The sequence below is a fragment of the Prunus mume genome, linkage group LG4 (assembly GCF_029339155.1).
Source record: "Prunus mume cultivar Tortuosa linkage group LG4, ASM2933915v1, whole genome shotgun sequence".
In the NCBI taxonomy this organism is placed as follows: Eukaryota; Viridiplantae; Streptophyta; class Magnoliopsida; order Rosales; family Rosaceae; genus Prunus; species Prunus mume.
The window spans coordinates 23,036,409-23,060,750 of NC_142701.1; the positions used below are offsets into that span (position 1 = coordinate 23,036,409).

At 39.0% G+C, this 24,342-nt stretch overlaps 5 protein-coding genes across 6 annotated transcripts; 1 reads left to right on the forward strand and 4 right to left on the reverse strand.

Annotated features, from left to right (window-relative positions):
• Positions 1-368: 368 nt before the first annotated feature.
• On the reverse strand, positions 369-2,453 carry LOC103329366 (palmitoyl-monogalactosyldiacylglycerol delta-7 desaturase, chloroplastic-like). Of its 2 annotated transcripts, XM_008231827.2 has the most exons (5): positions 2,072-2,449; positions 1,827-1,967; positions 1,545-1,688; positions 1,351-1,457; positions 382-1,232 (listed from the first exon to the last, which is right to left on the reverse strand). In XM_008231827.2, the coding sequence occupies exons 1-5, from the start codon at positions 2,357-2,359 to the stop codon at positions 1,004-1,006; spliced, it is 909 nt and encodes a 302-aa protein (XP_008230049.2). In that variant the 5' UTR covers positions 2,360-2,449; the 3' UTR covers positions 382-1,003. The 2 variants fall into 2 exon arrangements, with proteins under 2 accessions (XP_088906457.1, XP_008230049.2); XM_089050331.1 differs by lacking the exon at positions 1,827-1,967 and having other exon boundaries at positions 369-1,232; positions 2,072-2,453.
• A 3,218-nt stretch (positions 2,454-5,671) lies between these two features.
• LOC103329342 (palmitoyl-monogalactosyldiacylglycerol delta-7 desaturase, chloroplastic-like) lies at positions 5,672-8,047 on the reverse strand. The gene is made up of 5 exons (XM_008231801.2): positions 7,661-8,047; positions 7,007-7,147; positions 6,762-6,905; positions 6,560-6,666; positions 5,672-6,470 (listed from the first exon to the last, which is right to left on the reverse strand). Exons 1-5 carry the CDS (start codon positions 7,973-7,975, stop codon positions 6,221-6,223), a joined length of 957 nt encoding a protein of 318 aa, XP_008230023.2. The 5' UTR covers positions 7,976-8,047; the 3' UTR covers positions 5,672-6,220.
• Positions 8,048-10,392: 2,345 nt separating this feature from the next.
• LOC103329367 (palmitoyl-monogalactosyldiacylglycerol delta-7 desaturase, chloroplastic-like) lies at positions 10,393-12,357 on the reverse strand. The gene is made up of 5 exons (XM_089051386.1): positions 12,031-12,357; positions 11,736-11,879; positions 11,297-11,440; positions 10,828-10,934; positions 10,393-10,707 (listed from the first exon to the last, which is right to left on the reverse strand). The coding sequence occupies exons 1-5, from the start codon at positions 12,355-12,357 to the stop codon at positions 10,443-10,445; spliced, it is 987 nt and encodes a 328-aa protein (XP_088907512.1). The 3' UTR covers positions 10,393-10,442.
• Positions 12,358-15,360: 3,003 nt separating this feature from the next.
• LOC103329368 (ENTH/ANTH/VHS superfamily protein) lies at positions 15,361-18,372 on the forward strand. Its single transcript, XM_008231828.3, has one exon. It carries the CDS (start codon positions 15,475-15,477, stop codon positions 18,277-18,279), a length of 2,805 nt encoding a protein of 934 aa, XP_008230050.2. The 5' UTR covers positions 15,361-15,474; the 3' UTR covers positions 18,280-18,372.
• Positions 18,373-20,608: 2,236 nt separating this feature from the next.
• LOC103329343 (ARM repeat superfamily protein) lies at positions 20,609-23,827 on the reverse strand. Its single transcript, XM_008231802.3, has 2 exons — positions 21,758-23,827; positions 20,609-21,123 (listed from the first exon to the last, which is right to left on the reverse strand). Exon 1 carries the CDS (start codon positions 23,510-23,512, stop codon positions 21,800-21,802), a length of 1,713 nt encoding a protein of 570 aa, XP_008230024.2. The 5' UTR covers positions 23,513-23,827; the 3' UTR covers positions 20,609-21,123; positions 21,758-21,799.
• Positions 23,828-24,342: the final 515 nt, after the last annotated feature.

The following is a 24,342-nucleotide window of genomic DNA, read 5'->3' on the forward strand; positions in this document are numbered from 1 at the left end:
TATTTTTTTTCTTTTTTTTTCTTTTTAATTTGATATGCAAAGGGGTGAGTGAAGTCTCGTGGGCTATGATAGCCTGGCTCAGACATCCCTAGCTTGGGCCCTATAACTCAGTCATAGCAAATTGCTTGCTTGCTGAATGAAAAGGACACTCAACTGCTAGAGGTTGAAAGCAAGCCATAAGGCCCGAGGGAAAACAAAGCAAAATTGGCCCCACAGGAGAAGGAAAACAAGAACCAAAGGCAACTAATTAATTAATGACTGCCCTTCACAGCCACAAGAAGCACCAAAAAAACTGACTTCCCAGATTTCCCAGTTCCCAGTTCCCACAAGAACAATTTAAAATCTAAATCAAGTAAGGACGTTAATGCCTTTGACAAATGGTTTGATCAAAACCCCCAACAAAATCATCCACTATTGTAGGCCAAATTTGACAAAAGTTTGATAAAAATAACAAGCTGCCGACGGCGTTGCATCTTATGTTTAATTTTCCTCTTCTCTAATATAACTTGTATAAGAAAGAAAAAAACACAATTAAACAAAAATAGAATGAAAACCGTTCAAATTTCAGGTGAGCCAATGAGTGAGAAAAATAATGAATCGTTGCATTATGCATGTATAGGTGGCCGGCCAAGTACCCAAACATTGTATTCGATTAAACCAACGCCCAACTAAGTCTAAAACTCTGGTTTTTCTTCTTCAAGTGATCACAAAGTCAAAAGACGACTGTACGTAGTTGTCAATCTGGTATCAGCTATCATCAGCTATCATCAGCTATGCGAAGCCATTTTTATGGTGGCTCAGGCTGTTTAGTGTAAATATTATTTGATTATATATTGTTTTTTTACTTTGTAAATTTCCGATGTGGGACGTACATTCTTCAACAACGAGCTAGCAGTAAATTGAGATGTAATACATTATATATACACACCTTCACATTTTATTCTCTAACAATGAGGTAGCAGTAAAACAGAGCCCCAACCTTTTCTTTTTTGCGTACTTTTTTCTACTTTTGCTTCAGGCTCTCCTCATTGATCTTATTGCATAAAGCTCTTCGTTTTTTCTGAGTCTCAGTTGGAAGTTTGACATCCGTTGCCAAACCAACTGCTTGAAGAAATCTGATCAGATACCAAGTAATATCAATTTGCCACCATTCAAATCCGTGTTGAGCTGAGTACTCAAAAGCATGGTGGTTATTATGCCAACCCTCTCCGTGTGCCATCAATCCAATTAACCTAATTAAACAGTTGTTAAGTTCATTAATTGCAACAACTACTATCCACGTAAATAAAAATTATAAATATATATATTTTTAATTTCATTCATGCAATTAATATTGGAGAAGCTAAATACCAGTTGTTTTTCGACAAATCACCAGTATCCCATACTTGTTGTCCCCAGGTGTGGCAAATCGAATTTATTCCGAAAATAGCATGGAGAAAAAGTACTGTCCTCACACCCTACAAATATATATATTTTTAAAGGCCAATTAAATAAATGCAAAAAAGAAAAAGAAAAAAAGATTAACACTTGCAAATTAAGTTTACCATTCCCCAAACCAAAAAGGGCATGCCTCCTTTGGCGTACAATAAAATTCCAAGAGCAACTGAGTGAAGAGGGTACGTATAATGAAGAAATCTATAGTATGCTTGGCTTTTTAAATCGGCAACGTTCTTTAATCTTGCTTCATACTGCAACATTTTAAATTTTTAATCAAGATCAACTAAACTAATTATTGATCTATTATAACTTGAGAGAGAGATATATATTAGATTAGAGAGAGAGAGAGAGAGAGAGAGAGAGAGAGAGAGAGAGAGAGGGTTTTATACACTTCCAAAGCGAGTACGATAATCAAGGGCCCAACCAACGTGACTGAACCATAGTCCCCTTATTGGACTGTGGGGATCATTCCACGTGTCAGTATACTGGTGGTGGGCTCTATGTATGCTCACCCATTCAAGTGGACTTCTCTGCAAACCAATAAACATAGATATATATATATATATATTTGTCTGCTAAAACCATGAATTAAAAAACAATAACATAGAAATGTAAGATTTGAACAAATTAACACCTGAAAAGAGAGAACCCCACAATAGGCAAAGAAGTATTCAAGCCATTTTGGAAGCTTGAAACTCTTGTGTGAGAGGTTCCGGTGGAAAGATAGAGTCACACCAACGCCGGAGATATAATAAAGTGCCACGGCCGACCGAAACGCCGGCCAGGTGAAATAAAACGGCGCCAGAACAGCAAGGTAATGCAAAATGACGAGGCCAGCCAAGGTGGCTAAGTCCACAAAGTTCCATTGCCTCCCCATAAACTCAACATGCCACTTCACCAACCAACGATCCCAATCGATCATTATTGCCACACCAAATATTTCTTTTGCTTCTTCTTCTTCTTTTTCTTGTGGTTCAATTCGTAGTAAGTTTTGCTCCACGTACGCAATGAGGATATATGCATGCATAAAGAGTGCTAAGAGAGTGGAGCTCGCAGATGACTGCACTCATTCTTTTCTTTATAATTACGTTAGATGTTGAAGAACGGAAGAGTAGTCTTTGCCCCTAACAATATTACAAGAGCATTCACAAAAAGCATGAGTTTGAAAAGAAGTGGAAAACGGAAGTCTTTGCCCTAGCTAGCACCAACTAAAACGCAACAGTATATTCATTCCAACTACCGTATATTTCACCTCATTACAAGAAAAAAAAATATATATATATAAAATGTTAATTTTTAGAGAGACGAGTCAGCGGCTCACTAATAGCAATACTAATATTGTCCACAACTTAACTACCTTAAAACTCAGTATGTGTGGAATTTTATCATAAAAGGCATCGCGGTTTAATAGAACCATTCATTATATTTTATATTTTATTTAGTTAAATTTCTGAAATGGCACTCATATTCTTCAACAAATATCAGTATACTATATATTATAGCTAGCTTGCCAGATAGATTGGGGAAGAAAAAAGTTGGTTAATTTTTTGCCTATTTGCAGTCAGTCATTGTCTTGGAACTACCAAGTTGTGGGAAAAAAATGTGTGTTTTTCGGCAAAATTAATAATGTTCTTTTCTGAATTATAAATTGTACCGTACTTTTGTAGGTGAAGATTGTAATATTTCATTAATCATATATAGCTTAGAGTGGAGTCCAAATCACCTTTGGCTTTAAGATGCGCTTAGCCATTTGTTTTTGTATTTGTTTCTTGGGCCAGACTCTGACTAACATAAATTCAACCACAAACCCCTTGCTGAGAAAACAATTAACAAAGACCCTTCATTATAGCCTCCCGGCAAAACATATACTTGATACAAGTAGTAGACTATGGCTCAACGCACTCATTATAAATATCGTAACTTTGAACATTGAGGTGAGAAAATATCATCAGATAAATATTTACGTTGTCAAATGCTATAATGGGTTTATAATTTGATTTACGCACCCAATAATTATCTTTTTAGAAAGTGAGTTTATAATTTGTATTGTTGCAGTTTTACTTTGGCCCAAGTGATCAAAGTCAACATTAAAAAATAAAAATAAAATCATAAAGTCAAGGACAACAAACGTACATGTGATAATAAAGAACGGGTGGGGGGATGTTCCATACCAAGCGACATTCAGATTCCAAATATTTATTTCAACCTTCCTCACTTATTATTATTATTTTTTCCAATACTGCATGAATTTACAAAAATGAAAATTCTAAAGAGGAAAAACCTCTGCTCTAGTTTATATATATATTTTAATGAAAACTGCGAAGACTGGGGCATGAATGCATATGCATGCATGGCTAGATGGGCATAATTCATTCGACCGTGAAACACATGGCCATAGATGACATGACATTGCTCATGACATGAAACACATGGCGATTTATCCAGAAACAACTGGTATTGAAGCAAATTGATATTACTTAGATATGTGTGTGATTGAAACTGTACTCTCTAATTTACATAGGCAATATGAATTTGAATTGGAATTTGTTTAGGTTAATTGGATTGATGGCACATGGAGAAGGTTGGCACAATAATCACCATGCTTTTGAGCAATCAGCTCGGCACGGCCTGAAATGGTGGCAGATTGATGTAACTTGGTATGTAATAAGATTTCTTCAAGTGGTTGGTTTGGCAACAGACGTAAAGCTCCCTACAGAGACCCAAAAGAAACGAAAAGCTTTAAGCAATAACTACAAGATCAGCTAGGAAAAGCTTGAGACAAAAGTGATCAACAATGGAAAGCTTTGAAGTTTGGAGATGGAAACGCTATGAACCTTATTTCGCTACGCAGCGCCTATATATATGCTTTTAAGTTTACTTTCGTCAGTTGATATATATATATATATATATATATATGTGTGTGTGTGTGTTATAACTTATAATTGTGTGAATAAAACAAACATTATATATGCTGATATTGTATGAACGTTAATGTATGCATATAAGTGTGTATGAAGATTATGATTGTTGCATAATCCGAAATTGCCATGGTAACCAGTGTAGAAAAGAAGAAGAACACAAAATAAGAGAAGTTTAGGCAGCAGCTACCAAACCAGGGTACAAAATCGACCGCTTTTGAGTTCACAGTAGTTGATGTGAGAATGTGAAGAAATGTCTCATATTTTGGAAAGTTGAGAAACTTAGCAAGGACTTTTAAGGAGTTGAGATACTCCCCCAATTGCCAATTGATTTTGGGGTGGAACCTCAATTTCATTCAATTGAGAGGTTGAATTCGTAATCGAATAAGCAAGTTAATGTAACCTAGCTGGTAGCAAATCTTCATTATTGTTTTCAGAAAACCAGCAACCCTTACATTGAGTTCAATCTTATAACTGTGAGGGGTTTATAGATTAATTGTGGGTATTAATTTAACACATTATTATATATCTTGTTTCGTCTTACTTTTCATGTTGGTATTGTGTTTACTATAGAAAGTCACGTCGTTTCAGGAAAAAAAAACATTTGAACTTGAAACTCTGAAACTCACATAGTACTCTGATATCAGTACATAAAAAGTAAATATCGCATAGTATTCTGAAATGTACCCTTTTTTATTTATTGATGATTGGCATACGCTGTGTATGATACACATGCATGCTTGATTGATTTTCAATGGGGTCTACACCATTGATAAATTCTGATGTATTGTTTAGCATCTGTGTGTTTGTCTTTGCTCCAGGCCCCATCACTTATTAGTTGTTCTTCTGCTGCTGCGTCTAAACAAAATACATTTAACCTTCTTTCTTTGAATTAGCCAACCGCACCCCAGGCCCAGGGATATTACTTTCTCTCAATACTTGGCCATGAAAACAAAGACAAGATTTGGCCACGACACAACATGGCTTATGGCTATAGATGACGTAACATGCTGACGTGCCCTCTTATTTGATAACAACTGTTAAGAGTATTTGTCCCACATTGAAATGTTAAGAGACTTGGTCTAGATTTATAAGGAGTAGAGTACTCCCCTCATTGCCAATTAATTTTGGGATGGAACCTCAACTCCTTATAAATCCAGGGTAGGTCTCTACCTCTCACACTCTCCCTATCTCTAAACACTTTAACTTAATTAAGAACGAGGTCATTTTTAAATATATATATATATATATTTATCTGAGGAGAACTTCATTCAACTTTGAGAAACCATATAACGAAACAAGCTTGAAAGGCTGTAGGACAAAATTATGGTCTCGTTAAAACATTTCCTTACAAAGTTTTATCCAGCTTAAAAATTCAGTTAAGGAAAAAGAGTACCACTGCCCTCCCAATTGCACATATATCAAAAATACAATCCAGGACATTTCCCTACATATCTTGATCCAGACTTGAATCTAGCCAACATCTTCACACAAAAACCTTGTGCCCTCCTTCAGACCAAAATTGAGCAAGTGCATGCGCCACCCTATTGCTCCTTCTAGGTTTTGATACACCACATCTAATTTCCAGCTTGCTTGGCTGCTCTTGGGCTTGGGCTCTCTATTGGTTGCCACTTTTTTCACAGCCCGTTTGATGAGCTGGTTCTCAATTTATAAGTTGACAACCTCCTTGGTGTCTCTAGGCCCAGCAGTATCATTTCTTGCTTGTGTGAACAAATAACAATGCTAAAAATACTTACATTCCTTGCATATTTTTATTAGAAAAAACTATAATAAAGGCATCTTACAAAGCAATAGCAAAAATATTCATAGCTGAAATTAGAGTCTCCATTATTTAATTGTTTAGATTAGAGTTTTCCATTGTTGACTATTGTTTCAAGCCTGTCCTTGCTGATTTTTTCCTTGTACAAAGCCTTCCGTTTCTTCTGAGTCTCTGTTGGGAGTTTCACGTCTGTTGCCAAACCAAGAGCTTGAAGAACTCTTATGACATACCAAGTAAGATCGATTTGCCACCATTCGAAGCCTTGTCGAGCTGAGTACTCAAAAGCATGATGATTGTTATGCCAACCTTCTCCATGTGCTAGCAATCCAAACAACCTAAAACAGAAAAATTGGAATTCAATATACATTTACTATTTCCCAATGAAATTAGAAATTGTATTAGAGTGCAATGAAGCTGCAAATACCAATTGTTTCTGGACAAATCACCAGTATCCCATACTTGCTTTCCCCATGTGTGGCAAACTGAATTTATTGCAAAAGTAACGTGGAGATAAAGTATTGTCCTCACACCCTGAAAAGAATGAAAAACCAAGTGATTAATCGTAAGAACAAAAAGAAAAAGAAAAGACCATTTGTTCAACAAGAAAACAGTAAGCGCAATTTTACCAAGCCCCAAACCAAAAACGGCAGGCCTCCCACGGCATGCAGTAGAAATCCTAGCGCAAGTGAGTGAAAAGGGTATGTACAATGAAGAAATATATAGTAGGGCTGGTTTCTTAAATCTCCAACGTTGTTTAGTCGTCCTTCAGTCTGCAAAATTTCACAAGCACATAGGCACAAAAATATTAGTTTCAACAAAATTACTATTAGAATGTTTAAGTGAGAGAGAGAGAGAGAGAGAAAAGGCTTACACTTCCAAACCTAGAACCATAATCAAAGATCCAACCAATATGACTAAACCAGAATCCCTTAATAGGGCTATGAGCATCGTTCCACGTGTCGGTAAATTGGTGGTGGTATCTGTGAGTGCTCACCCATTCAAGTGGACTTCCCTGTTAACAAAGTCAAGTAAGGTTTAGATTCACAGTTTAACAATATAAACATCGTGAGAGACGAACTAAGAGCATTCACAGTGATGGGTGTAAATTCGAGAGTGTAAAGTCACTTTTACATTTCCTTTACATCTCTGGGGTGTAAATGTGTTTTTTGTTCCAATAAGAGGGTGTAAATTCGGGAGTGTAATCGTAAGTCCCAGCCTTTTATGTTGACTTTTTTTCTTCTTTTTTTCTCTTTTTTCTGGTGAATACCGCATGCAAGGGATGTAAAAATAGATATAAATATACATTTTATTTTACATTCCTATAGTAATGATGTATATTTACATCTATTTACATTTGCCCGTTGAAGACGATTTCGGTAACTCGAAGTATATATTTAACATATATTTAACATACATCCCCACATACCCCCATTGTGAATGCTTTAACCATACGGCATTTTTCCAAGGAAAAGCCTCTACAAAAAGTTCTCTTAATTAGAATCATATGTACTTAATTCACAGGGACCTGAAGTGCCAGAGTGCCGCAATAGGCAAAAAAGTATTCAAGCCATTTGGGAAGCTTAAAACTTTTGTGGGAAAGGTTTCTGTGGTAAGACAGAGTTACACCAAGACCTGTAAGAACATACAGAGCCATGGCCAACCAAACAGCACTCAAATTGAAATGGAATGGTGCTAAAAGAGCAAGGCAATGCAACGCCAAAATGACAACCACCGAGGCTATGTCCATGAAGTTCCATTGCCTCCCCAAAAGTTGGACCCTCCACTTCACCAACCAATAGTACCCCGCTGCCTCTGCTCTCTCTTCCTGCTTCTTCTGCATGGCGATTAACTAGCTATAGAAACTTATGGCTCCACTGTAGAATAAAGAGATTGTGGTGAGAATGAGAAAACTCATTTCACCTAAGCTTGTTTTATACAATTTGAAGCCTCTATTATTACTGTTGTGTATAATTACATGTATCCATGTCAGCCTGACTTTTTATCAAACAATATTTAATATCTGCAGGCCATCATTAAGAAGTAAGGAGGTGAGGTAGAGCACGTCATTCAGTCAGAGATGACAAACATTGCATTTGGTAGCTCACCCACATGGGCTGTCTCATCATCACATTAAAATCTCTGTTTTTTGGGAGAAAATGAAGAGCAGATATTATAATGTGTGATTAATTCTGCTTCTGTATAGGTTTCAGAGTCTGAAACCAGCTTTGTAATTTATAGGCTTAATTGCTGATTTATTTTGCCTCCTTCGTCAAAGTTTGGAGTTTCACGTTGCCCACTACTATCAACTTCATTTAAAGTTTCGTTAGACCATCTCCAATAGTTGAGGCTCTAAAAATGGTTTATAGAGTCTCATTTAGAGTTTCGATGAAATCTTTGAGGCTCTAAAAGAATTTCTCTCACAACAAGAAGCTCTATATTCATAACGGGCTCTATATTTTTTTATTATGTAATTTGATTTACGTGGTTTTTTTATTAACTATTTTACTTTAATGTTTATTCACGTTATGTTAGTTTTTTTTTTTTTTGTGAACATTTCAACAACAAAAAAATAAAAATTTGGACGAGATTTGGAATAGAGCTGTTCAAAACAACTTTGCAATTTTTGTTCATGCATGTTGACCGTTGGAATAGAGCTGTTGAAACAATTGAATTTTGGTTCATGCATGTGAGCCAACATGCAATGAACAGCCAAGTTTTTAGCAAGTTGATCATGTACAGTCGGCAGCAAGTGGGAAATCAAACAAAAGTGGGCTGCAGCTTTTTCAATTGGTGGGTCCCATTAGGTTTCAAGGGCTTCAATTAAGCTCACATATTTAGCTACTACTTCGATTGGGCTTTAAGTTTTATAACCTTAAATTTGCACTATTGGGGATGCATTTTTAGAGAGAATTTGTATATATTGGAGCCTTATGGTGGTTGAGCTAAAGCCCCCATTGGAGATGGCTTTAAGTTTGATAATGTTGCAAGGGTATTTTAGTGGGATTTAATAACTTTCACCTCATTTATATTATTACACTTTATCTTTGGTGGAGAAGTTGTATTTTAACTATGCATGATGTTGATGTAGAATGGTAAAGTTTTAAATAATGCTGGGAAGCTGATTTTCTCACTCATTTTTTCTTCACTTATACTCTTTTTAATTTTTTAATTACTTTTGTTCTTTTTTGTTCTTTCTCTTTAATAAATATTATGAAAGAATAAAAATATGAGACTATTATATATACCTTAGTCTCTGCATAGCTCCTAATGACAATTTGGTTAGTAGCATTCTTTGATTCTTTTACCATATGTTTTTTGTTTTATTTGTTTTTAATTTTTTAAAAATAAAAATAAATGTAAATGAAGAAAATAAGAGGGAAAATCAACTCTGTAATGTTATCAATATACCCATGCCAAGTGAGAGTTAAATATATAGTTTGCGTGTGGGTAGCTCTCTAATCTCTGAAAATCTCATAGCCGTACATGCATGATTATTGCTTCACTTCTTCAGCCTCTCCATTGCCCATCCCAATAAGTTCAAAACCCCAACAAGTTTGCTCTTGTCAGCTGTATTTATTATATATTGACTGACTTTATGGATTTTGTGAGATATATATTAAGATATGTCCCCAATTTTTTATTATTAATCATCTGCCATGGTTGATATTGCATTCATTGATACTGCAATTCGGTCTGCACTCTGTTGAATGCCATTATGTAGCACCGCATTGATAAATTTTGCTCTATTAACATTTGATCAAATGCTAACGCATCATGAAAAAGGACTTTGATTTATAGACAAAAGGTTTAGGTTTGAATTTCATGTCATTATGTATGTGAAAAATTCTTATTCCCTCTAATTTAGACTATCGCTTGTACTAAAAAAAACTTTTAATCAAATAATATAGCAGTTATTCATTATGTTACATTTATCAGTGTATTATTTTATCAATGTCCATATTTCAGTCTTTTGATATTTTTTTTATTCAATGGCTAAAAAGTAGGTTGGATGTTTCTTTTTCTCAATAATATATATATATATTTTTTTTGCATGACAGAAAATTTTAGTTTTGAATTCAAAAGACAACTTGCAATAATGTTATAGGTCCTTCACCATGACATGGGCCACATTGTTTATGTCTACCAAAAACAAAAATAAAACACTTGATGAGAAACACGAATTAAACATCATGATTAAGATGATTCATACACAAAACCTCATTCTCCACAAATTCATACTTATGGTGCTTAAGTCTTCTTACAAAACAAATAACGAAAATGTAGATAGCATAAACGTTGAGTCTCCATTATTTCACTGCTTGGAGTTTCCCATTGTTGCCTACGGTTCCAAGCTTTTCCTTGTTGTTGATGACTTTGTTGTACAAAGCTTTTCGTTTCTTCTGAGCCTCAGTTGGAAGTTTGACCTCTGTGGCCAAACCAAGAGCTTGAAGAAATCGTATCAAATACCAAGTAGTATCAATTTGCCACCATTCAAGACCTTGTTGAGCTGAGTAGTCAAATGCATGGTGATTGTTATGCCAACCTTCTCCATGTGCTAGCAAACCCAACAACCTAATTAACAAAACTAAAATTCATTACACATTTGCTATTATACCCATCCAAGTTGGAGATTGTTGTCTTCCATCCAAATCCAACAGACATAACTGTACAGAAGGTTACAACAAAATATACCAATTGTTTCTGGATGAATCACCGGTTTCCCATACTTGCGTTCCCCATGTGTGACAAATCGAATTTATTGAAAAAGTAACGTGGAACATATAGACCATTCTTACACCCTGCAAAAAGAAAAGAGCATCATAGACTAATCAAAGTAATCGCTGTGATTGACAACAAATGAAAATGAGCAAAGTACCACTAGTATAGTGGTTTGGAGCATTTGCTCTCCCATAAAAGGTTTTGAGTTCGAGTCCTAGCATATGTATAGTTTGTATGAATGTAACATATTATCGACCCTCTCAATGAAAGAGGTCCTTTAAAAAAAACAAAAAACAAAAAGGCAAAGCCACCACACCATGCAAATTTTCTATTTGACCATTGATATTAGAGATTTTGCCCCATAATTAAGGAGGCATTTAATTTGTTTGTTCTTTCTTCACTTGATCAAAAGGACAAAATTAGTAAATAAGACCAATCTTACCATTCCCCAAACTAAAAACGGTAGCCCTCCTACGACATACAGTAAAACTCCAAGAGCCACTGAGTGAAAGAGGTATGTGTAATGAAGAAATATGTAATAGGGCTGCTTTTTCAAATCTCCAACATTATTTAGTCGTCCTTCGTACTGCAAAATTTCGAGATTTATGATTAGTTTAACTAAATTTTAATATTGGTATGTCTATTTACACGAGGCAAGTGTTTGAGAGATGAGAAAACTTACATGTAACAAGATCCTTACCTCCTTTCTGTATCTGTCATCACATGCTAAGTTACATGATGAAAGATACAAAGAGAAAGAACCAACGATGACGTTACAATAAAGTTTTAGCTGTGTGAGGGATATATAATATATATATATATATATATATATAGAGAGAGAGAGAGAGAGAGAGAGAGAGAGAGAGAGAGAGAGTACGTACACTTCCAAAACGAGAACGATAATCAAAGACCCATCCAATATGACTAAACCATAATCCCTTAGCAATGGGGCTATGAGGGTCGCTCCACGTGTCAGTAAATTGATGGTGATTTCTGTGTGTGCTTACCCATTCGAGTGGACTGCCCTACAAATCAAAGACAAAGTTGTAAAACATTTTTTACGTTGATGCATGTGGTTGCCACAATGCATCGATCAAGGACTCATAATCGACTCATGCAGTGTAAGTAACTGATGCTAGCATAACTTTTAAAAATTTATTCTACATAGGCACAAACCTGAAGTCCCAAAACCGCGCAATAGGCAAAGAAGTACTCGAGCCATTTGGGGAGCTTAAAGCTTTTGTGAGCAAGATTTCTATGGTAAGATAGGGTTATTCCAACGCCTGAGATGGAATTGAGTGCAATGGCCACCCAAACTGCACCCCAGTTGAAATGAAATGGTGCTAAAAGAGCCAGACAATGCAAAACCGAAACCACAATCACAGAGGCCACATCGAAGAAGTTCCATTGCCTCCCAAAAAGTTGTACCCGCCACTTGGCCAACCAAAAGTACCACTCTAGCATTGGTACAACCTCTGCTTCTTCTTTTTCCTTCTTCTCCATGGCTGCCTAGCTAGCTATACCAACTTTTGAGCCCCATGTTACTGAAACTTGGATTTTATAAGTCTGATTTTGGAGCCTTTATTGTTATATCGTATGGGTCGTCAGCTTGGCTTTAATACAAAAATACTACTTTAAAAAAAATTAAATTTTAACCAGCCAATCAATCAGAGACGCAGAAGAAATAGAGCTGCCTGCCTGGAAAGCATGAAAACCAGAGGTATTTCCCATCCATAATCAAGTCTTAACGCGTTTCTGGCTGAACATGAACCAATAATGTCCTCTCTTTTTTCTTCAGGTAAATAAATTGTATTGTTTTTTTTGTACAGTGATGGTAGAAATTTGAGTTTAAGTCTAAGGGCATCTCCGAGAGAATATGCAAAAGAAGTAGGCAACATTGTAATATAACAACCTAAGTGACATATTGCTTATCCATTTGCCTCATGGAAAACATTGGTTCCTCCTAGGAATTAGGCAATGCAATTGTACAAATCATTATCATAATGTTTATTTTTACCTTTTATATTTATTTGTGTATTTCACAAAAAGGAAGTGAGAGATATGAGATGATATTATAATATACTTGTACATTATTATTATTATTATTATTATTATTATTATTATAATATATATATATATGGGGCGGACCTGTGGCACCACAAATTTGACACAATTTTATAGCCTTTAGATGCAAGCACTTTCAAGGGCTAAGATTAAATGTGATTTTATTATTTATTTATTTTATTTCAATAAGATATAAAATAAAATATTAAACACACCACTTTTCAAGGTAACATAAATATAGGCTAAAATCTCCATATCTCCTCCAATATCATTTATTCTCACGTTTTGAGTTTGAACTTTTTTCTGATTTAATTTTGTTTTCCTTTATTTGGAAACAAAGTTATGAGTTGATCTCCAAACATGCAAGGATCTGTTCCAGATTTTTCCACTCTAACACATCATGCAATTTTCACTAAATATTCTGGAGATTGTTTGAAAAATCTTAATTTGTTAATTGTTCTAAGAAGTTATGGATACTTTTTGTTGCACTTAGATGCTAAACTATTTGAGAATGAACTTGAACTTCTCATGGTTGTAATTGGGTTTCGGTTTATCTTTTGTCATGTAAAAAAGACATTAGGAAATCCACAAATGTAAGAGGAAAAAGAAATTCGAATAGAAAGTAATCCAAGGATTTAGAGACTCAAAGCTCAAGATGAGTATTATCCAATTTAAACCAAGTCAAAACAGTCCCTAAGCATACTCTATGCCAAGATAGATTTGTATAACAAATGACTCCCTACAAACCTTCAGTGGAGTGGAGCATTCCACCAAGCATGTGGTGGGGGCTAGGAATGTTATGTTATGCTGAAAAAGAAAAAGTCACCTGGGCTATAACCCAGATTAGCCATATGCACTGTTTGTCTCTAGAAGAAATAGAGATGCCTACCTAGAAAAGCATGAAAACCAGGGATATTTGCTCCTATATAGGTTAGAAAGTCTGAAACCACCTTTTATGGCTCTTTCAAAAGAGTTGAGCAGTTGATCTAATAATGTCCTTTTTTTGGGCTGAAATGTAATGAGCCCATGTTACTTAAACAACTCTCTTTCCTACGAGAATTCTATAGTGAGGGCCTTATATATGACCTTTAAGTGAGGTTCTATCTCTTAACCGTTGAATCATGATGAGTTTATGTTGCACAGGCTCTCTGTTGTTGCTTTGTATAGTCACATGCATGACTATCCCTTCACTTTTTCACTTCTTGCATTATACATTTCATTAAGTGTTCATCATAGCTTAGCTATGAAAACTTTTATGCACCCATTGCATGAAACAGGTGTCTCACATTCATAGTCATAGTACTATTCATATAATGCAGTAAATGTGAGATACTCGATGTTCCATGCAACGGATGCATGAAATTTTTTCTATTGCTTAGCTTGTTTGTTTTTCTCATATATATAATATACATACGGACTGACTTTATGAATCTTATGAGCAATTAAGATGTACCCTTTTTTCATTAAAGATCTGGCGTAGTTGGTCGATTGATTATTGATACTTCAATTTGTTCTGCAATATTGTTGATGATCTAGTCAATTGAGTCATTCTATACTAGTGAGGTTCTATCTTTTAAGCGTTGGATTAGACTAACCAATTTAATTCAATGGTTAAGAGATATGGTCTCACATAAAGGCCATGTATAAGGGCCTCACTATAGAATTCTTGCTCGTCAATTAGGCTTCGTAGCAGAACTTGGGCTGCAATTTTTGGGCAGGGCACCCCTCTCTTGATCCATCAGCATTTGCTAGCTGTTGAGCTGATCTAGCCAGAATCCTAGGCCCAGACCAGAGAGCTATTTGTGATTGTGTCCTAGTTTTTTGGGCGCTTGACCACCAATGTAACCACAAACGAAAAAACCAGAAAAACTAGCCAGACAGGGCTTGTAAAGAAGTTAATCTAATTCATTTACGTGTTTGCATGACAACATGAACAATACTGCTTCTAGACTCAATCTAGCAACGCATGCGTGCATGCATAGAATTTACCCAAACTACGTACCTAAATCACTTCTTTAGTTATAAGTTACACATTCAAATTCAAAGAGTCTATAGAGTACGTACTTATTGGTCAAAACCAACACTATTTATCTAACTGCTTCTTGCTTGAAAGACATATCTAAAATATAGCTACAAGTTTTTTCATTTTCTCCTAAAATTCTGAAAAACACTGCCAAATGGAGGCTTAACTAACAATAATATCGCTGGCCTTTCTACTAATTTAAGGTCATTCTAAAAACGAACGTAGACCTTCCAAATCATTCTGGAGGTAAACGCATACCTTCCAAATCGGATGATAAAATAAGTGCTCTCTCTCTCTCTCTCTCTCTCTCTCTCTCTCTCTCTCTCTCAAACCAGGAGAATCTAGGGTTGCATGGATCACCATAATCCACTCATGGAGGATTGCACGTTCTAAAAATGGCAACCATTATTCCAATTGACCCAATCCCATTTCTATTTGAGATTTTATTTTCTAGAACTAATTGTCCCCATCATTCATGGGAGAGTTTGAGTGCAAAGATGCAGACACTGAAAATATGGTTCGTATGAAGAGGGATGACTTGGTCAATTAAACAAGTGCGAGTCTCAGTCACGTCCACAAACAATAAAAGAATCTCAAGGCCTATCCCTCCTCTCCTCTCCACCACCCAAAATAATTCCAAACCTCACCATCCTTCTCATTCCTCCTCTCAAAACCAAAAACTTCTTCCACTAATCAAAATTAGAATCCCAAAAATTCCCACAAAAAACCTCCTCCTCTCCACCAAAAACACATTGAAAAAACAAAAATTAATTCATGATCCAAAATTATTAACAATGCCAAGCAAGCTAAAGAAGGCAATTGGGGCAGTGAAAGACCAAACGAGCATAAGCCTTGCCAAGGTCTCCGCCAACACCAACTCCGCCAACCTTGAGGTCACCGTCCTCAAAGCCACCTCACACGACGTCGTTCCCATCGAAGACAAATACGTCCAGGAAATTCTCACGCTCATTTCGTCGAACAAGTCGTACGCATCCTCCTGCGCCCAGGCCATCGCCAGGCGCATTGGCAAAACCCGCGACTGGATCGTCGCCCTCAAATCCCTCATGCTCGTCCTCCGCATCTTCCAGGACGGGGACCCCTATTTCCCCATCGAGGTCCTCCACGCCATGAAGCGAGGCGCCAAGATCCTCAACCTCTATAACTTCCGCGACGACTCCAACTCCTGCCCCTGGGACTTCACCGCCTTCGTCCGCACCTTCGCGCTCTACCTCGATGAGCGCCTCGATTGCTTCCTCACTGGGAAGCTCCAGCGGCGCTTCACGTACCAGCGCGACCAAGAATACAACAGCGGTCGGAGGAGCCGCCGGTCAAACGACCCCGTGGCGGTGGTTCGCGATATGAAGCCGGCGATGCTGCTGGACCGGATTCACTACTGGCAAAAGCTGCTGGACCGGGCGATGGCGACGACGCCGACCGGGGCCGCCAGGACGAATCGGTTAGTTCTGATTTCGCTCTACGCGATTGTTCAGGAGACGTACGATCTGTACCGGGACATTTCGGACGGGCTAGCTCTGCTTCTGGATAGCTTTTTTCAATTGCAGTATCAATCTTGCGTGAACGCATTTCATGCCTGCGTGAAAGCCTCGAAGCAATTCGAGGAGTTGTCTGCGTTTTACGGGACGTGCAAGAGCTTGGGTGTTGGTCGGACCTCTGAGTATCCTAGCGTGCAGAAGATCTCCGAGGAGCTTTTGGAGACGTTGCAGGAGTTTTTGAAGGACCAAGCTTCATTTCCGAGTCGGTCGCCGCCGACCCATTTAACGGCCAAAGGTAGTAAGAATAAAGGGTTGAGCTTGGAACAGAGTGAATTTCCATCTTCGGAGCAATTCGAAACGGCATCGGAGAAAGGTTCTGCGTTTGGTTCGGCCTGCACGTCGTTGGAGGATTTGATGAGCGTTTGTGATCAGAATGGCAATGTGAGCCCGTCGTGGTCGGTGGAGCAAGAGTTTTATAACTCGGAGGAGCAACCAGAGAAGCTGGCAGAGGATGGGCTCGCCAGAGGAAGAAATGAGAACGGATCGAACCAATCTTTGCCGGAAAGTTTCGATCTTGTTTCCTTTGATGGCTTCCCACCGCAATCTCAACCTCAACCGCAACCGCAACTGGATCAGATAAGGCAAGAAGAACTAGTAGGAGTCGATGATCAAGAGGGTCCAAAACAGGGCTGGGAGCTTGTTCTGTTTGAGTCTGCAAATAATCAAACACCATTGCAAACATCCTCACCAACTCCACCCATTGATTCATCAAACTTGGACAGCTTGTTTCAAAACTCCTCAATGCCCCAACACAATTACAATCCATTTCTTGATGACCCAATACCATTTGACAGCTTTGCAGCCTCTTCGAATCCAAGCGCCACCGCCAGCAATGGCTTTGGAAATCTCGGAGAAGACGACCTGTTTTTATTCCCTTCCACAATGATGGCAGTGGCACCAACATTTCCCGAACAAAATTTAAAAGAGACCACAACATTTGGCGCCAATAATTCAAATGAGAGCGCAGATGTCACAACATTTCCCGCACAGAATTCAAATAATTTAACAACGGCACTAACATTTAGTGCCCAAAGTCCAAAAGTGAGCGAAATGTCACCAAGACTCTGGCCACGGCGTGCAAATGAGAGCACAACAATGGCACCAACATTTTCTGCACAGAGCCAGAGAGAGATGACAATAGCACCAGCATTTTGTGCACAGAGCCAGAGAGAGATGACAATAGCACCAACATTTTGTGTACGGAGCACAAATGAGGTTGGTGAACGAAGTCCAAAAGAGAATACAATATTGATGCCACCACCAACATTTCACGCACGGGATACGAATGGCAGCGCAATATCACCAACATTCTGCGCCCAAAATCCCCGAGAGAGCAGAATGCCACCAAACTTTAACGAGAGTGCGGCGCCAACATTTCGTGCACAGAATCGCAATGACACGACCATGGCGCCAACCTTTACCGCGGTGGCTCACGATAATGAGAGCGTGGTGCCAACATATGGTGTACATAATCGTAGTGATACGGCCATGCCGCCAACATTTGGTGCACATAATCGTAGTGACACGGCCATGGCGCCAACCTTTCAGGCAGATGAGCCTAACGAGTTCACTGCTGCACCGACTTTCTTTGCAAGAAGTGCAATGAAGACAAGAGGAGCATTCCCTAACGTAGAAAACAACGACCCGTTTGCGACGTTCTTCTCTAAGGTGACAACTCCTAGTGAACCTACGTGTAATGGATTAGTGAATCAAGAAAGCCTCTTGCATCAACAGAGACTCTGGTTGGAACAGCAAAACAAGATTATTGCAAAGCATATGAGTTGATTTGTTGTGCATTAACTAGATGTTGGGGTTTTTTTAAGATCAAATGTAATGGTCATGTAATTAAAAATCTTTCTCTCTCTAAGCAGAGTTGGAATGACAGTAGTGAGTTTATGCACCAATAGTGAAACACGGTATGATCCGGTGGATGAAAATCCAATGATTTATCACGAGATCAGAAAAGCTATATATTCATAGAGAATAAAATATCCTTAACATAGAATAAGAAGTCGAGCTGGGTTACCAATAGTTGTGGCCCTCCCTTGCCCCTGCTTGGCACCCAGGATCGAAACCCGGGTTTCTTTCCTCTCAATGTAACCGAAAATACCTCATTACCATAGAAAACCTATATATAATTGCAAAGTGAGACATAAAGGGGCTTCTTGCATCTGCTTCTGAAAAGCATAAGCACCTCCAAGAAGCCCAACGAATTGGGCCCTATTATTTTGTTTGCTCATATGATGCTGATATTTTATTCATTGTCCATCAAAGAAAGGCTCATACCATACATACCAAATTTTGAGTAGGGTAATGCATTATGAACCAATGCAGAACGAGTTATGCTATAAGGGAACTAGAAGCATTATTCTCTTGCAGCATTGCATTGATGGAGTGGTTTTTTCAAGTTTTAGGTGTGAAACTTAACAAAATCAACTAACGGAACAACTTACTAACTGAAAAAAGTGTTGTACGTTTGACTGAAAATATACATTATTAAGGATCTTAGACTAATTAACTACGTTTATGTCTTTTATTTTTTAAGTCAAAAGCTGATCCTCATCATGACTTGCAATATAATCGCATCTGAGATCCAAAGTGCATGATCCACCGTATTCCATGCATTGTTGGGTAACATAAAAAATCAAGGCTATATTTCACTCCCTTATATTTACCAAGAATCTGTTAAATTTCAGAGAGATTGACCAGCGTCCTATTACTGGTAACATTGATATAATCCTCAATTTAACCACATACAAAGCCCAATATGTATGAGATTTTATCACAAAAGATTTCGATACTATTAGTAGTGAACCACTCATTTTATATATTGTATCTCTCACATTCGATTCTATTTCAAGAGTACAAGGACAAAGATATAGAAGAAAAGAATAATCCATCAAAAAAAGATTCGGAGGGATCAGTCAGGGATGGGACATTTAACTAACTGTTGAATGAAGGCACGGTCGGTTAAGTTAACGGACTGTCGTTTTAACCGTGCAATGTTGGCGGGAAATGGTAGAAAAGAAAAGCAAAAGAAGCACAAAGTGACAGACAGATAGAGAAAGAGGTGTAAAGGCTTTACAGCTAAGTTTCTGAAGAGAGAGAGAGAGAGTGATATCACGGGAAAATATAATGGGTATGAGCCTGCAAACAAAAACACAAAAAAAGGTGACAAAGTTTTGTTGGAGGAGATCAGATGCAAATGCAAATTTGATAGGTGGGGTTGGGCTTGGGAGGGGGGAGGCAAAGGGAAGCAACAGCATGTGAACCTGTGTAAGAGAAATGGACCACACATGACACATATCCCATCATATTATTATTATTCATATTAATTGATTAGATATTTAACAGAATGATAATACATTACATATGCTCTTAATTAGCTTTGGACCGTCCAATGCAAATGCAGTGCAACCATTTGCTGTGAAGTGTGACAAGTTGTACTTCTTCTCTCTATCTATAGTCTCCTGTTTTACCTTTTACCTTTCCCAGATTCTCAAAATCTAGAGGACCCGAATGACTACCCGATAAAAATGTTTTTTTTCCCCTATAGGTCGGGATAGTGAATCCGCACCCTTTGCACAAGTTCGAGTTCCCTTCCTGAAAATTGGATTAATTAACTCATTTGTGCATGATATGCCCCGAAATTTATTCAAAGAATTATTTTGATTGTGAATGTGAAGCTCAAGTGTTCAAGCCTCAAGCCTAAAAAGCTTTGGTAGCAGCCGGTGCAAGTGGAGATGAGATGAGTGGGCTTTATGATGCATGCTAATTGCAAAAGAGAAACAAGCATGAGAGATGAGATGAGAGGACCCACCAACTGTCACCACCAGACAACAAACACCAAATCTGTTTGAAAGAGATAGACCCATCCAAGCCAACTCAGAAACTAAAGATTATCATCATTGTTCATTGCGCTTTTCCTTTGATTCCTTCCCATTAACCTGCTCAAAAAGATAGATATACAGCAAAATCTAATTCTGCTAATGCTTTTCGAGGTTTGGATGAAATGCTATTGGCTACACTTCCACAGTCCCATCAATCAACATTCATCATCATCATCATCATCATCATGATGTACAGAGAAATGAATTGAAGGGCTCAGATAACATCAGCATTCAAAAACAGTTGCACTAAACCCTTGTCCATTACAAATAAATAATAGAGCAAAGGCTTCTCTGGTAGGAAGGGACGATGTACATAATAAGATTGATCAAACAACATAAACAAGTGGTGGGTGGTAATGAAAAAAGAGAACCCAAAAAAATTGACAAACATCATCATGAAAATTGAAATCAACCCTCTCTCTCTCTCTTACAGCTTTCACGACTGAACCAAGTAATAAGATTAAAAATAAAAAATAAAAAAAAGGATAAAGCAAATCGAGGATACTCCCTAAAAACCGCATCCATGCTTCTCTTTTTTTCTTTCTTTACCGATACACTATGATATTAGGATTATATAACATTATTAAATAATATTAATTATTAAGTAATTTAAAAAAAAAAAAAAAAGGTTGGGTTGGGTATACGATGTGTGTATTTTTGTTGCTTATCCAAGCTCTTTCCTTCTTGGACGGTTAGAAAATCCAAATGAACCTCCTTCCTCCTTCCTTCCTCCCTCCTCCTGTGGAATATTAACAAACCAACAAACAAACCAATTGAAATTTAATGTCAGCCACAATCTTAGACCCAAGAAAAAGTGCAAAAGCAAAAATCCAAACATTTTGCCACGACTTTTGCCATGTGTCACTAAAAGTCCATGGCCCGCCTGCCTAACTAACACTGCCACATTCACTGCGCCAAGCCTCACGAGTCAAACAGTAAAAATCTATCACCGTGAGCTTCTAGTTCTAGCCCATCTCTCAAGGTAAAGATACACCTCCTTCATTCATGCCTCCATTTTTTTAATATTAATAAGGATTCCTGTGCTGTGACTGACTCAACAAGTCAGCAGTAAAAAGCTATTGGGCCCCACCACCCTCTGTGGCCGAGGCACAACTCTCTACACTCGTAACAACAATCTTCTCAATTTTACGATTTAGTTAACAACGGGGTTGTTTTTAGATTATAAATAAAGATAGGCAGATTTGTCATTTGACACTCTAGTGGACATACGGGTGGCTACTTTCCAAGACACATCCAGGCTGCCGTGTACACATGCCACCCTCTCAATGGATAAACCCAATGACACGTCAGAGTCAAAGTCATAAAGCTCTCAAGGCAAACTTTTTTCGCAAAATTAAAATTCCGAAACTAACCTTTCTTTGGCGGGTATTTTCTTTCTTGGTTAATTACTACTATTATTCCCTCCAAGTTCTGGAGAAGATGGTCTTGAGCCTGTTTCCGGCGAGTCTCTGCAGTGCCTTCTTAGCTCCCACGACCTCTATTTCCGCCAGCCTCTGCAAATGCGGGTAAGCCCCGGCTGCCACCAGCCTTTTCCGGCAGCCACCGCTCCCTCCGGAGAGTACCGCCGCAACCACCGCCACCGGGAACTTGCTGCAAACCATCTCGTGATTCTTGGGATCCAGCATCTGGACCAGCCTCATCACGCTCTTCTCGTCCCTCACCAGCTCTTTCCTGTTCGACCGGACCGTAAGCAGCGACACAAGCACTTGGGCCGCCGATTCTTGAAGACCCACCGGTTTTGGCGACTCCATGAGCTTCACCAACGACCCCATACAGCTACCCAATGCTCGCTTATTGCCGTCACTCACATTGATCGATAAGTGACCGAGTAACGAAGCGGAGATTTGCTGTAGGGTTGTGTTACCGTGCTTTATGAACTCACCGAGCTGGATTAGGAAAAGGGTTGAAGAAGACAGGACTTTAAAGCATGAATCTGAAGCTGAAAGCGAGGTTATGGCTCGGATGACGTGTTCCAATGTGTCCGAGCTCGGTAAATCTTGGATCAAATGCATTAATCTCTGCAACCCACGTTCTTGAATGATCAAAGCTCGAAAATACTCATCGGAAGAGGCTAAAATCGCTAAACAATTTGCTGATTTTTCTTGGGCAGTAATGGAGCCTGAGAGCAATAACTGGACCAGTACTGGCACAGCCCCTTCTTCTCCCAAAGCCGTCTTGATCTCTTCCACATTGGCCACGTTTATAATGGCGCCAGCCGCGTGGGTCTGAGTCGCCGGAGACCCAGATCGGCATGCTTCGATCAACACCGAGACGCCACCGTAGGCCGAAAGGGCCCAGGCATTTTCTGGATCGGCCGTGAGCGCCTCGACGGCCATCGCCGCCTTCTCTTTCAAATAGGTCGACCCCGATTCGAGTATTCTGAGCAACGGCCCCAAACCCCCTTCTTCGAACACGGCCTTGCGCGACGACTCGTCGTTGGCTGAGGCTAGGAGACAAACGGCGAAGACAGCCTGTTCTCGCACAAAAGGCTGGTTGTGGAAATCGAGCAAATGAATCAAATAGGCGACATTACCTTCTTTGGCGACGACACCGGAGGACTTGCAGTCGTCGTTGAGAAGCTGAAGCAGAGACTCCAGAGCTTTTTTCTTAAACTCGACGCCTCCGATTTGTAATCGGGTGAAGAGGTCCCGGACAAAAAAACCCAAATCCTCTTTATCCGACCCGGGACCCGGGTGGGACAAAACGATGGCGTTCGACTGGTGGAGCACTCCAGATCTGAGCAACAAGTCGAGGTCGCGGAGCTGGTTGGAGAGCGAGGACGAGGCCATGTCGAGGTCGCTCTGCATGTGGAGCTTCCCGCCGGTGAACCCGGTGTCCGTACATTGGTCGGCGAGGGCGGTGAGGCGCTGGAGAGTGGAGAGGAGATTGGGGAGGAGGGTGTGGAGAAGAGGGTTCTGGGCCCAGTGGGGAGAGTCGGAGATGTCGGCGATGGAGGAGTGGAGGGAAGTGAGCTTGGTGTGGAGGGCGGTCCACCGTCCGACGAAGGATCGGACGGTGAGGGAGGAGCGGAGGAGGAGGGAGAGGGTGGAGTTGATGAGGTCGAGGAGGGTTTGGAGTGGATTTGGGGCGGCGGTGGCGCGATGCATTTGGGATTGGCGGGTCCGGGTTAGGACCGGGTCGGGCTTGGGTCTGTCTCAGTTAGCGATGAACAATACATGAGAGAGAGAGAGAGAGAGAGAGCGAAAGGGAAGTGGGTTTTTGGGTTTGGTTGCTTTGGAAGTAAAAGAAAATGGAGGAGGAGGAGGAGGAGGAAGGTGCAGAAAAGTGAAGTCGAGCGAAGCAATCGAGAGAGAGAAGCGAGGTGTGGGGAAGAGCAACAATGGCAAACAATGAAGTGAGAGACAGCGAGTGAGAGAGAGAATGAAAAAGAATCGTGTGGCAGTTTTTTTCTTTCACTGTTAGGCGGAGACTAGACCAGAGCTTAACTACCTTAAGTAATGGGCCTGGCCCAAATGTGGGCCAGTGGGTATATGGCCCACCTCGTCCGGCTCCAGTCTGCAATCTCTCTTTGATTATTATATACCTTTGTTTATTTTTGTTAACCCCGCCAGAATATTCATATAAAAGAAAAATATGTTAATTGATACTCGCGTAATTTACGACAATTGTTGACTTCGTGTCTTCGTCTTCCACTTCGTTCCAACTTCCCCACGACTTGAGTATAACTAATTCGTTAACGTCCACGGGAAGGTTTTGTTTTTTCTTTCTCTTTTGGTAAACTCCCCATGCAAATATGCAAAAACCCATTGTAAAAGATTTTAGAAGATTTTAAAGAAATTTAAAGGTTTAGGTGTATTCAATCACGATTTTATATAAATTTATTTAATTTTAGATGTATTCAAATCAGATTGTTTAAACTCCATCCAAATTTGGATGTATTCAATCACGACTTTAAAAGACTTCATAAAAGTTTGAG